This window comes from Nyctereutes procyonoides, unplaced genomic scaffold, assembly GCF_905146905.1.
Source record: "Nyctereutes procyonoides isolate TBG_1078 unplaced genomic scaffold, NYPRO_anot_genome, whole genome shotgun sequence".
Taxonomy (NCBI): Eukaryota; Metazoa; Chordata; class Mammalia; order Carnivora; family Canidae; genus Nyctereutes; species Nyctereutes procyonoides.
In genome coordinates, this window is record NW_026575120.1 from 9,640,738 (window position 1) to 9,653,945 (window position 13,208).

A 13,208-nucleotide genomic window follows, 5' to 3' on the forward strand; every position below is an offset into this window, starting at 1 on the left:
TACATAGTAGTCATCTGAAATGGTCATTCATTGTCTGTAGGACAGCAACCGTAGGTCTAATAAATAAAAAAGTGATGTCACCAGAGAATTTCTGTCTTGAAGAAAGAAACATTATTATTATTTTTTATTTTAAGGATTTTATTTATTCATGAGAGACACACACACACACACAGAGAGAGAGAGAGAGAGAGAGAGGCAGAGACATAAGCAGAGGGAGAAGCAGGCTCCATGCAGGGAGCCTGATGTGGGATTCCACCCCAGGACCCCAGGATCCACTCTGAGTCAAAGGCAGATGCTCAACCACCGAGCCACCCAGGTGCCCCAAAAGGAACATCGTTAAGAGTGAATTCTCTTTGTTCTTTGGGCCACCTCTGATGATAGCAGAGTCTAACTCTGACTTTCCAGAAACATAATCATGAACAAGTCAGTCACTTAACCATTTCTGAAATTAAACTTTCCCATTTAAAACATGGGTGTGATGCCTGCTGTATCTATTTACAGAATTCTGATGAAGATAATTTGTGATCTGAGATGTGCTTTACAAATAATGGCCTGTATGTTGTACACCTGAAACCAACAGAACATTTTGTGTTAACTATACTGGAATTAGAACTAATAATAATGATGATGAGGGCCTGGTTTGCATATTCTCCTTCAGCATAGGTTTTCATATTTTTGAAATGATCAATGTTCAGGACTTTACTGGCATCAGAACATGTAAAGATTGGGGAAGTAACCATCTAGAATATTTTATAATCTAGATTCTCCCCCACTCCCTTCTCAAGTAAATTTTATTTGGGCATTTTATTTTTCTCCAAGCTGAGATCCATTTTGGTTGACTCATTTTCCTCCCTCTCTCTCTCTCTTAGATAGTAAAACATTTGGGAATGGTGTCTTGATCAAGTTCACTTAAAATTTGAAAGATGATCAGAATTTTTTTTCCTTCTCTTTTCTTTTTTAGCTTTGCCTCCCCGATTGAAAGAGATGAGAAGCCAGGAGTCTGCTGCAGGCTCTAAACTAGTGCTTCGGTGTGAGACCAGTTCTGAATACTCCTCTCTCAAATTCAAATGGTTCAAGAACGGGAATGAATTAAACCGAAAGAACAAGCCACAAAACATCAAGATACAAAAAAAGCCAGGGTAAGTGTAATGCATATAATAGCAGAGGCAGTGTCTAGCAATAGAATGCTATAAAATATAAAAATTATTTATGGTCCCAATAAATGAATTTTTTTATGAAAAAGCTATGATCTATAATAGATGGAAAGGTTTTTCATTGTATGATGGCCAGAAATTGTATTATTATATAGGAAAGAGTTTGAAGTTTCTGATTCTTGCAGCTTCTGGAAAGGAAAGAAAAGAAGATTGGATGGGAGAGAACTTAGAGGATCTGGAGAGAGAAGTAGTAGTAGTAGCAGCTATAATTGGAATATGTTACATCTAAAAATCGGTTGCTTTAAAATAAGACAAATGCTGTTGAGAATATCAGTGCCTTCCACAATCAACATCCCAACTTCATGAGAAAGCTCAGTAAATACCCAGCTTTATGGAAAGAGAATGCAATTGCTTGAATTTGAACTATTTTCAAGTAAGAGGTTAATACATACAGTTATACCTAATAAGATTTTTTAATGGACAGTTCTGTGATACTACATCACCGCTGTAGCACATTAAAACATCAGATAATTTTGGCCAGCAAAAATCTTAAATCATCCTACCTTCATTGAGGAGGGAAAGTTGGAAGGGCTCCATGTGATTCCCGTAACATCTTGGAGGCGTGTCCATACCAACTCTAAAATGAGGCTCCTTTATTATTCCTATCCTCTTGATTTTTATATATTTCTTGAGTTAAAAAATCCTCTTCTAATATCAAACTACATTTTTAAATTAGGGAAGAGATAAGTACATGAGAGTTTTGCTTGTAAATAGTCCTTTAATTGATGTGACATGTCTAATAGTACTTCCAGGCTCAAAGATACATTTTCTTTTCCTCACACTTGAAGGATTCCAGTGAAATCCCAGAGAGCAGATGCAACAGCAAAAGAATCTCCTCCTGTACTTTAATTTTATAGAACACCTACCAAAAAGTTGTCACACAGTCATGAACAAGAGACAACAGAGTGATTATAATGGGAATTTAACTTAATCTTCCCAAAGTGTTTAATTGCTGTAATAACCATAATTACTGATTTTTTTCCCCTAGTTTCCATGGTTTTATTGACTGTGCCTCTTATTCTCGTTACCGATTATGTCAGCAAGACTCTTTGACTTGGAAATACTATAATACGATGTGGGAAAAAGGGGGGCTTGGGTGGCTCAGTTGGTTAGGCGTCTGCCTTTGGCTTAGGTCATGATCCCAGAGTCCTAGGATCAAGCCCCATGTTGGGCTCCTTGCTCAGCAGGGGCCTGCTTCTCCCTCTCCCTCTGCCTGCCACTCTGCTTTCTTGTGCTTGCTTTTTCTCTATCAGATAAATAAAATCTTAGAAAAAAAAAAAGACGTGGAGAAAAAAAAGAGTGGATATTACTTTGAGGCAGGTGGTTCTTCAATGATACAAAAAAATAACACTGCAAAGTGATATAGTATTTTTTTTTTTTACAAAATCTCGTTATTTATTATATCATTCCCATAGGTAGGAAGGGAAGTTGAACCATACATGGGGGCTAATTTTGCATACTAAGAAATTAAGATTCAAAGAAGTGTTCTGTCTTGCCTTGAATCACACAACTAGTAGGAAACTAAGCTGGAGCACAAATCTATTCCTTGGGTTCCTTAACACCTTATTCCTTCTTTTAAAAAGGGAAAGCGTACATGTTTAATAACGTGTACGTGTGGGGAGGGAGGAGGTAGAGTGAGTGAATGGAAAAAAATAACCATGACGCTTATAAAGAAGTTTAATAAGAAAAGGAATACTTTTAGATACTGGATTGAATAGAATTTGGTGTCTGTTTTGTTTTTCATCAGTGAAACACGTTAGTAAGAAACTAAGTTATCTTCACATGCAGGAGAATGTCTCATTTCTTTCCACACGGCTGTCAAATGATATCAGTAATATTTAAGTGCTCACAGAAGGCTTTATGCTGGGAGTGTGGGGGAAATGGGAGAAGCATGAGTGTTATCTCTGCCCCCGGTGGGGAGGGTGTCACAGATTGTATAGGGATTCTCTGGTTCAGCCTTATCTGAGACATAGCTGTTCCAGAGGGTATTGCTACAGCACTCTTAGGGCTGGGGGGCCTTCGGGAGTTTTCAAGCATCCCATCCATTTGCAAATAGTGACCTTTTAGAAAATTATTATTTACATTAATGTAAATTCTACTTTAAGTCAAGATTTAATCAGGGAGATATCCCTAATGTTTGATCGAGTGCATCATACATACATTAAAGCCTAGTGTTAAATTGTAGGTTACTGACTGTAAGTGCCATGAGGTTGGGAAGTAGGAGGGACCCCCCAGGAGCTTCCTGAGTAGCCATGAGGAGGTGGATTTGAGGCTGCTGAGGGAGGAGAATCTCCTCTGGCTGGGTGGGTGGGCTGGACTGGGCCATTATAGAGAAAGAGCAGAATTGTAGCCAGTAGCAAGTTCTGTTTACAGGACAGTCAAGAGGTCAGCAACTGGTTGGATGGGGAATTTTGCCCTTTATGGGACAAGTTGCTGTGTGTCAGACCGTGGGCTAGATGCTCGGTACACAGACATGAATGACAAGCTCCTTGCTCTCAAGAGGCAAGTGGTAGAGAGGGGATAGAGTTAGAATACTCAATCTTAAGTGGCACAGTAGTGATAGTCATGGGATGTCATGGCAAGAAGCTAGCACAGAAGGGGACTGGGTCAGGGATGGAGGAGGCTTCCAAGAAAGAAGAGGAGGAACAAGGGAGGGAGAAGCTAGGTTTATCTAGGCTGAACAGAACAAAACATCTTCTAACTGGGATTATTCAGTCTGAGGATGATGCTTGGGGAGAAACAAATGAAGATGGGTAGATAAGGAGAACAAGGTTTTGAAAACAGTACATATATGCGTAAAGAGGTAATTTGTTACATGGCTCGGATGACATATAAAAGGATCATTAGTATTCAGAAAAGCATTTTCATGTTGGCCTCATAGGTCCAGACAGCTAACAGCACTGTCTACATATTAATAAATTCCCATTATACCAGAAAGGCCCATATTCAGAAATTACTTCTTTTAAATAGCAGCCTTGCTGGAAAGAATTAAATGGAAAACAAAAAAGAAAAAAGATGTTTTATTCAGCTTATGTGGCTGTAAATTACTCTTGACAAAACATTGTAACATAGTAGATCTTCCAAAAATAGGACACTTTGTGTAAAGTGAGCCATTAGTGTTGTCAACTTTTTTTAAGGTTAAAGGACCAAACGGAATCCAAACTTAATGAACATTTGCAGGGTGCCCTATTATTTCATCTTGTCCAATAAATATAAGAGAATGGATACTATTATTGTTATACTCATTTTTTAAAAATGAATGCCCGCAGCATGAAGGAAGTTTGGTTTCTTGCTGTAGATCTAATGGCGATGAATAGTAAAGCTTGGATTTGAAATTAAGTCTGAATCTCTGCTTCCTGTCTTCTCACAGTTACTGGTGGTTTTGCTATGTATAGTAAAGTCACAACACAGGGCTAGGGTCACTTACGGACGTAGGGTAATGTCTTTAATAAAATTCTCATTTTTCAGTTTCATCTACATATTCATAATTTTTCATTACTAAGATGTTCAAACTCTTAATGGTTTGCAGTGGTTGCTCTGTTCCTTAAAACTTTATCTTAGGCTTTGATCAACCAAGCAGAGGTGAATTGTCAGGTTTAGGATTTCCTTGAGATTCTCTCTTTCTTTTCTCTCTCTCTCTCTCTCTCTCTTTTTTTTTTTTTTTTAAGAAAAAATGTTGACTCTTTTCCATCCCTTAGTCTAGGTTTCTTTTTCACTTAATCTAGATCGTACATAGGAACCAGAATTTCCTTTTCATCCCTGAGTGCTGCGAAAAGACTTCACACCAATCAGCAATTTCTGTTACTTTGTGAAGTCTTCTCATCCTTCTGCTCCTGCTCCTACTCAAACTACATTCTTACATGTTCTTCCTATGATTTTGAATTTACATCTGAGCCTGTGTTTGTTGTATTTGGCAAAGCGATACGTGGGACCAATTTAAAAAAATGGAAACTGCCCTCATGTTATGTGTCTGCTTATCCCTTTGTTCTGTTTCCTCTGCCCGGTGGATAATTTTGACCAAGAAAAGTGGTTAAAGAGCATGACGTATGACAGATTCATATTCGAGGCTGCCGGATTGGCCTCGTTTAAATATCTGTTCTATGTTAGCCTTACTAGAGGCTGACTTCCCACTGTTTGTGTATGGCACACTTTTCGGATGCCCTTGGTTCTGTCTCAGCTCTTCATTTCCACTCTCACATATTTTAATTTTGTTTGAGATTGGGTCTAATTGGTTTTGTCAAATTTCTGTGAAAATTTTAGAGGAATACTTTCTTTTGTTGTCAATTGTTGCAGGTCCTTTGACTCTATACTAGAAAAAGTCCACACACATCCCCTTCTTTTATCAGTTACGCAACTCTTGGAGGTCATTTTAATTTTATATGTAAGGAAATCTCAAACTCATTAGGTATAAATGGGAATTCTCAGTGCCTATTTCATATGGCTTATGTGAGGCATTTGGTGCAATGCCTCTTTTTGTATAGTATGACAGTTGCTTGTGAAACCCTTCTCCTCCTCCTCCCTTATCCTTCTTATTATTGGCAGTTTGACAGTATCTGAAGCTGTATTGAACACACACACACACACACACACACACACAGGCATGCTTACACACATTCATGGAGTTCATATATGATTCCTTAGAGATCAGGGGAATAGATTTATATGAACTGAGGAGATATTCCCTATATGCGTTTAAGTTGCCTTGGCCTATAAACTGTGGTGGAAGAATCAAGCCAAATTATGACAAAGAAGATAGTAGTTTTTGGAACCTTGAGTCCATCCTCTGAGCACTTATTGAAAAAATAGTTAGCATTTTGATATTCAAAAAGGAGAAATTAGTATTTAGAACTTTCATATTTAAATCAGTCTGTCTTAATTTATTTTTACATCATATTGTTTTTCTTAATCCAAAGGTAATATGTACCTATAAAAAATCTAAATAGTGCAGGAAGATGAAATGTAATTGTAATAATAGCTAATACTTATTGGGAGCTTACTGGATTCCAAGCATTATTTTAGACACTTTACATGAGTTAACTCTTTTAATACTTGTAGAAAATGAAAATCCACCAAAACATCAACCATCAACCCCTCCCAGGTTTCTAGATAACTCATTAGTTCAAGAGCAAAAAAGTTATTTTATGATTGGATGGGAATGCAACACTTTTTCCAAGTTAACTTCCTTCCTGTGGAGAACATATGGTAGCCTATTGAAGAGAGTACAACAAGACTGTTGTATCCATACTTATCAAAGTCTCAGATCTTTGCAATGTATAATTTTCAAGAAAGGTTTGTCTATTTCTACTTTCTTCCTAGTTCCCATGCTGTACACTAGGACCTACAGATTGGAGTCTCATAATTCAATATATCATTGGAGTTCACAGGGGTCCCAATGATCATTTGGATCAGTGGTTTTCCCATTGTGTCCCTGGAGAAAATCTTAAGTTTCCACTGAACTGAAAATGAGCCACTCTGACCTGAACACCTTTGTCTCTTTATGATAGTTTTGAATATGAGGTTCTGATTTAAACAGGATTTTTTTTTCCAAAATAGTTTAAAACACTGATCTAATTTAATCCTTTCTCTACATAGAGATATTCTTGACAGGTGGTTATCCAGACTTGAATCTTTGCAAAGAGAAAGACACCCTCCCCATTTTTGAATGTTCAAAAACTCTTCCTTATCACTCAAAATATGCCTTTTTTTCCTGTCAGACATCATTCTGCTTTCAAAAGCCTCCCCAAATAGTTTTCTCTTCTAGGTGACAACCATGAAATATGTTTTAAAAAGCTACCCATATCTTGTTCATAGTTGCCTGCCAATAGGACCTCTGTTCTTTAACAGAATCTTCTCTAGTGATAAGATTTATAAGCCCTATTCAATTGTAATCAACCTCTTCTAAGTCCTCTAGTTATTGATATTTTTTATCAGATGCCACTTCAAAACATAATTAAATATTCTAGATGTGATCCAGCCTATGAACAGTGTATTGAGACTTTTATCCAATTTGATTTATGCTGTTTTAATATTAATATGGCCAAACATTGTATAAGTTTCTTTCTTTTTTTTTTTTTTACTAGTTGTTTAAAATGGAATAATGTTAAATGCACGGCTAATTGAAATCCTTTTTTCTGTGTATATTATTGTCAAAGCACATCTCTGCAAGCCTGTACTTCTGTTACTGATTTTTGAACTGAAGTGTATTTGTTATGCTTATCTTGATTAAATTGAATCTTAGTCTTGGCCCATTGATATTCAGTCCCAGAATTCCCAAGGGTGTTCTCTATTGAAAGGATACCTTAGCTGCATGTCGTGCCTGCCTTAGAAAGTACATATTTGCATAAAAACCATTAAGAGGTACTGTTGGAGAGAAATCTGTTTAACTTTGTTCAATGCAATATTTATTTGATAGAAAAATTTTCTTTTATTTCTTGTTCTTTCCCTTATTTTTTTAAGCATAAAATTTATATACATCATTTGGAATAATATTCCAGGAAACACTGTGTAGGCCTATTAGGAGAATTTTTATTTTAAGAACTATCCCTTTAAGATTATGTTAACTATAAAGCTGATTCCCATGTTTCCTATAGTTTGATATAGTTCAGTAGTTAAAATATAAATGGCACAGCATCAAGAAAAAACTCCACGCAAATCATCAGCTTACATGAATAGGAAAGAAAGAGTGTTCTTGGAATTATTATAACCTTGAGGTGTTGTGATAATCTTAGAATTAAGATTGGGGGCTTAACAAGAAAAGTTATCATTTTCTTACTTTAGGAATTCACTTTCCTTCTGTGTTGAAAAACAGGATATTATTCCTCAACCTGACGTTCTTCATGATTTACCTATCAATTATTATTAGTGGTTTCATGGTTGTACAAGAAAATTCTTCAGCTAATTATGCTATTTGGGGCTGGATAAGCTTATTGTAGTATTATGTATTGAGTTGCCATCTTTGCTTCCGACTTTCTTTCTCCTGCTTTCATCCCAAGAGCCCAGGCAGTCAGGACCAGGTGTGAGTATACAGGAATGCTTTTTTTTTTTTTTTTTAAGATTTTATTTATACATGAGAGACACACAGAGAGAGGCAGAGGGAGAAGCAAGTGCCCTTAGCGGGGAGTCTGATGTGGGATTTGATCCCAGGATCCCGGGATCATGTTCTGGGCTGAAGGCAGACACTCAACCACTGAGCCACCCAGGTGCCCCTACAGGAATGCTTTTATTTTTTTATTTTTATTTATTTATTTTTTTACAGGGATGCTTTTAAAAGACTTTAGTAAACTCTACCAGTCCCAGTGGTTCCGTGTTTTTAAATCATGGAGACTGCTTAAATTATTGGCTATACGCAACAGTAGTAAAACATAGATGAATCCAAATCACAACATTGCCTATGTTGAAAGAGTGTTGAATATTGATTTAATATGCAGTTGTGCGTGCTGTTGTTATACATTTATTTCAGTCTTAAGAATGATTTGTGTCCTTTATGCTCCTAGCAATGTGAATCTTCTTAAAGATAAATACCCTTTCTTTTGTAAGTGGTAAATCCTTTTCGTTCAAAATTAACATAAGTCTTGATGTTACTCTACTGAGAAAAGTGCAGAGCTTTTTAATCTATTCTAGCCTTCCTTAAGTCTCTGTCCTTACCATATTTGTAAATGATTTTATACTATTTTAATCTTTCTAGTGGCTGATGATATTTAGATATAGAAAGGGAGAAAATTTACCAATTGGTTTGAAGAAAAAACCTGAGGCATAATGTATTTAGTTTTTGTGGTGGAGTAATAAGAAGAAAAATTAGAGAAGATGTCCTTTAAATTACTAATCTGGATGATAAAATTAGGGCCATGTCCATGGTATAATTTAAATGTGATATACCTCATCTTTACTCTTGGTCAAATCATACGTTTGTGTGTTAGTGAGTCGTGTTGTGATGTGGTATGTGTGGAGTGGGGAAGGGGAGTTTGACAACCCTGAAACCACGGAGAAATAGATTTTGTTGGTCATTGTATTTTGGTGAAATATACTTACACCACTTTGGTCCTGATCTTCTAGGAAGTCAGAACTTCGCATTAGCAAAGCATCACTGGCTGATTCTGGAGAATATATGTGCAAAGTGACCAGCAAATTAGGAAATGACAGTGCCTCTGCCAATATCACCATCGTGGATTCAAATGGTAAGAGATACCTACTACATTCTATTTCTCAGGTAGAGAAATATCCTGTAAGAGGAATAATCAAGACATGTGGTGAGAATTGATAATAAACTGGTGTGTTAAATCTCATCATGAACAAATAAAAAACATGGAAGGAAAACCATATACTTCAAGTATCTTGTGTGTCTTCCATAAAACATACTTCCATAAAAGTGTGTCTCTACTCCTTGAGGTGATATAAATCTAAAACATAAATAGATTTTTATTTTTAAAGAATTTCAATAAGGTCATGAATGGCAGAAACAGGATGGGTTACTAAAAGAGTTTATACTTCCTCTTTAAATTTGTCAGAGAGGGCTGTCAAGTCTTTGGCTCTATCAATAACAGAATATGTGTGTGTATATATATGTGTGTGTATTTATATACAGAATACATATGTATGTGCAGGATATATGTATATTACATACATATGTATGAACATATGTATATTATGTATGAATATATGTGGTGTGTGTGTGTGTGTGTGTAACAGAATATAGTCCCGATTCAGTCCTGGAAATTTGAATGTTCTCATACGTGTTTTTAATTCAGCTGGCTCTAGGTCATAGGAAGTTAGGCCCATCAATTTTTTTAAGTCTGTTAGTTCCGAAATTAGGAGAGTCTTAGACCAAAGCATTTCCTACTATGTATAGTCTTCAGGTTCTGCTTTCTTGAGAATGGTGCCAGGGATATTTGTTAAACAAATGAATGACTTGGAGGTAGAAGGTGTCACTTACCCTCCAGCAACTTCTCTGAGTTATCTGAAGAAGTAAAAGAACCACAGCTGGTGGCCATTTGCTCATGATACTCTACTACTCCACAGTTGGATGGAGTCATCTATAGAAGCTCATGATGAGCTAGCAGTAAGTGCCTCGTCTCTTGAAATAATAAAATGTGACTTCAAAACCCTTTGGTGCTTCTTTCCCTTCTGCATTATGACATTTAACTACTGCCTACACAAGCCCTGTCATCTGCTATAAAGCCAAGCCTAATTACACCGCTCCACTCTAGGCGGAGATGAGAAAGAGTGCCCACTGTAGAAGCCTAATCTCTGAAAGTGGTAAGGTAAAAATGCAAGACCAGCAAGGGAAGAGCAAAAATAACTTTAAGGATCGACTGCATAGGAGACTGATGTAGTTTGTGTCTGTTGACTTAGTAGGACAGGAAGAAGGGAGTAAGGTAAAAATACTGAACAGGGTTGGGAAGATTGCAGGTTAATTCCCAGCTTTCTCTGGATTCCCCAATGAACTGCTGTGTTGCAGGGTAATCAGAGTTCATTACTTTAAATTTAAATGCCTCCCTCCACAGAGAGTAAAGGACAACAGTGAAAAGCAGTTTCTATCACTATTTTTAGGAGCTGCGTTTATAGTTGAAAATGTAAAAGCCATTTAAAATTTATATGAGTAAATATAGCATCACTTTACTCTATCATCAGCACAGGTTAAGCAGTAAGTATGCTGCTGGTGTTATTTTACCCCACGTAGAATTTTATAGGATGTAACTTGAAACAGAAATTTAAAAACCAATTTCAGTGGCCTATTCTTTTTTTTCTCTTTTCTATTGTACTATGTTTGGTGGTTTGTTCTCAGCCTGTCATTGGCTTGGTTCAGTGTGTTTCCCTGTGGTAAATGCTATTGAATTATGGTTTTGACACTTGGATTTGATTTGTAGAGCTATGTATACTATAAATTCCCAGGAAAATGCAATTAGAATAAGTGTCATGGTTTCACTGAGTGCTTACAGTCCTATTATATTATTCCATGTTTTCTGATTTACAGGATTAAGCAGTGAATTATTTACTACTATATTATTCTTGGCCAAAGCCCATAGGGCTTTTGTTGTTGTTAATTTTAGGGTGCTGAGGGATACTATGGCTCTTTATATTTTGCTCATAAGAGAGACGTCCAGCGCATTTTTCCGTATTAATTCATTCAAGAATTGGTGTCATATTTGAGTATTTAGTATTGGCCATAGAGAAATGAAAGTTGGGATGTTTTTGATAATCTATCTTTTTTACCTGACAAGAGTAAAGAGAAGTTTTTGGAATATTATAAGGAAGTCATTCTTAACCAACTAAAATTCTTTATAGAATGCTTCGGTTTTACTGGCTTACATAGAGCATCTGAGGGGAGAATCTCAATTACAATGCAGGGGAGTCTTGTTTTTATTTTCTTCTTAGAACCCTAGGAATAGTTCCTCATTGTATTTAAAGAGAAATGTGAGCTTAGTATGTGTCTGAAAACAGACCCATTCAGGATCATGAGATATTCAGTAGCAAAGGAGGACATGAACCCAGATTTCTTGAATTCCTGATCCAGTGTAGCTCACTCTGTACCTGACTGCATGTTTGGGAATGTTGAAGTAGATTCTTCAGTTTGTGAAGGGGGGAAAAAAAAACTGAAGGAAAGATACGAGGCATAAGGAAGGATAGAGAAGTTCTATGGCGAAGACGTGGAACTTCATTATAACTGGGCATCCAAGAGAAAAATGTACCCAGGGCACAAATAAAAATTTAAGTAAATGGGAGTTTCTGGATCTTTTCTCTAGTGTCTGCCTTTAATGTGCTTCAAATACTCTCTTGAAGCTTCTGTTCCTTTTATCATCTCACCTCCTGCTTTCATCTATGCCTCTTCATAATTACCAACTTTAACCTGATTATGATCTCACTTGGCCATATTTTTTTCATGGCTCTTTTTAAGGCATTCTTTCCATTTTAACTCCTATTGTGTGATTGTTTTCTTAGTTCCCCAATCAGATTCCCTATTGCGAGAATCTGATTGGCAGAACTTACTGTGCCAGACCATTTGCAAAGACCCACGGAGCTTACAAATCATCCACCCTCTGGTCAGGTGCCCACCAAAGGCTCAGCCCAGGAGGGTGAAACTGGAAACATGGCCTCCTAGAAACGCCCTTCCCCTCAGAGGCTGAGGGTGGCCTGCTGTTCATCAGAGCCTGTGGCTTTGGCAGCCACCATGAGACACAAGGCCAAAGTGTTCTGCGTGTTGGGAGACTCGCTTTTCCCCCAACACCTCAGGGACATAGTTGCAGCACAACCAAAAAGAAAATAATCTTTCTGATCCTTCAGCCTCTTCTACTGCCCTCTTTGAATTTGCTCTATTCAGATCCATTCTACTTATCAAAGAAGTCTCCGCTCAGGTCTGGAGCTCTCTGGAACTCAGATACACAAACTTGTGTTGTCATATCCCTGTCTCCCTAGAAATCTGGGCAAACATTGCACAGAAACACTCTTTCAGAGGGAAAAAGCACTCTACTGTGGTTATAAACTGCCACAAGGCCAAACCTTCTCTTCCTAAATGTGTATTTATTATTGACTTGGGCTTAGAGAGTGGAATTCTCAAGAATTTCATTTCCTTCTGGGGGTCCTAGAAAAAAAGTATTAAAAATAAGAATGTGTTATCAAAACATTATATTATGTAGAACTCCCCTTGAGATTTTAATTTATATTTTCTACAAAATATTAGCCATTTTGTTAATTTTGTGCTGTCTCACTCATCTTTCCCATATTTCTCCTATAAGTACATAACTGTGGTCTGATAATATCTGCACAGGTTGCCTTGCTGAAAGATCCTGGTATGCTGCTATGAGCTAATTATCCTAATTTCATACTAATCAAAAGATTCCTTGTGCCATACTGAAATTCTCACACAGGTGCCTTCTTTGCAGTAAGATGTTTAGAATATATTTTGGTACAAATTTCTAGGAGAGATGGCAGGGGCAAGGAGAAGGAAGATATGCACAAGAGATTATTTTCTTTTCTCCCTAGAAAAAAATGAAGAATGTA

General features: G+C 36.9%; 1 protein-coding gene across 3 annotated transcripts in view; it reads left to right on the forward strand.

Moving 5' to 3' along the window:
* Positions 1-13,208, forward strand: part of NRG1 (neuregulin 1) — a 1,074,849-nt gene that overhangs the window by 901,883 nt on the left and 159,758 nt on the right. For all 3 annotated transcript variants that reach the window (XM_055334836.1, XM_055334838.1, XM_055334837.1), the window contains exons 2-3: positions 962-1,139; positions 9,267-9,388. In XM_055334836.1, the coding sequence (XP_055190811.1) occupies positions 962-1,139; positions 9,267-9,388 (300 nt within the window). The remainder of the gene's footprint in view (positions 1-961; positions 1,140-9,266; positions 9,389-13,208) is intronic.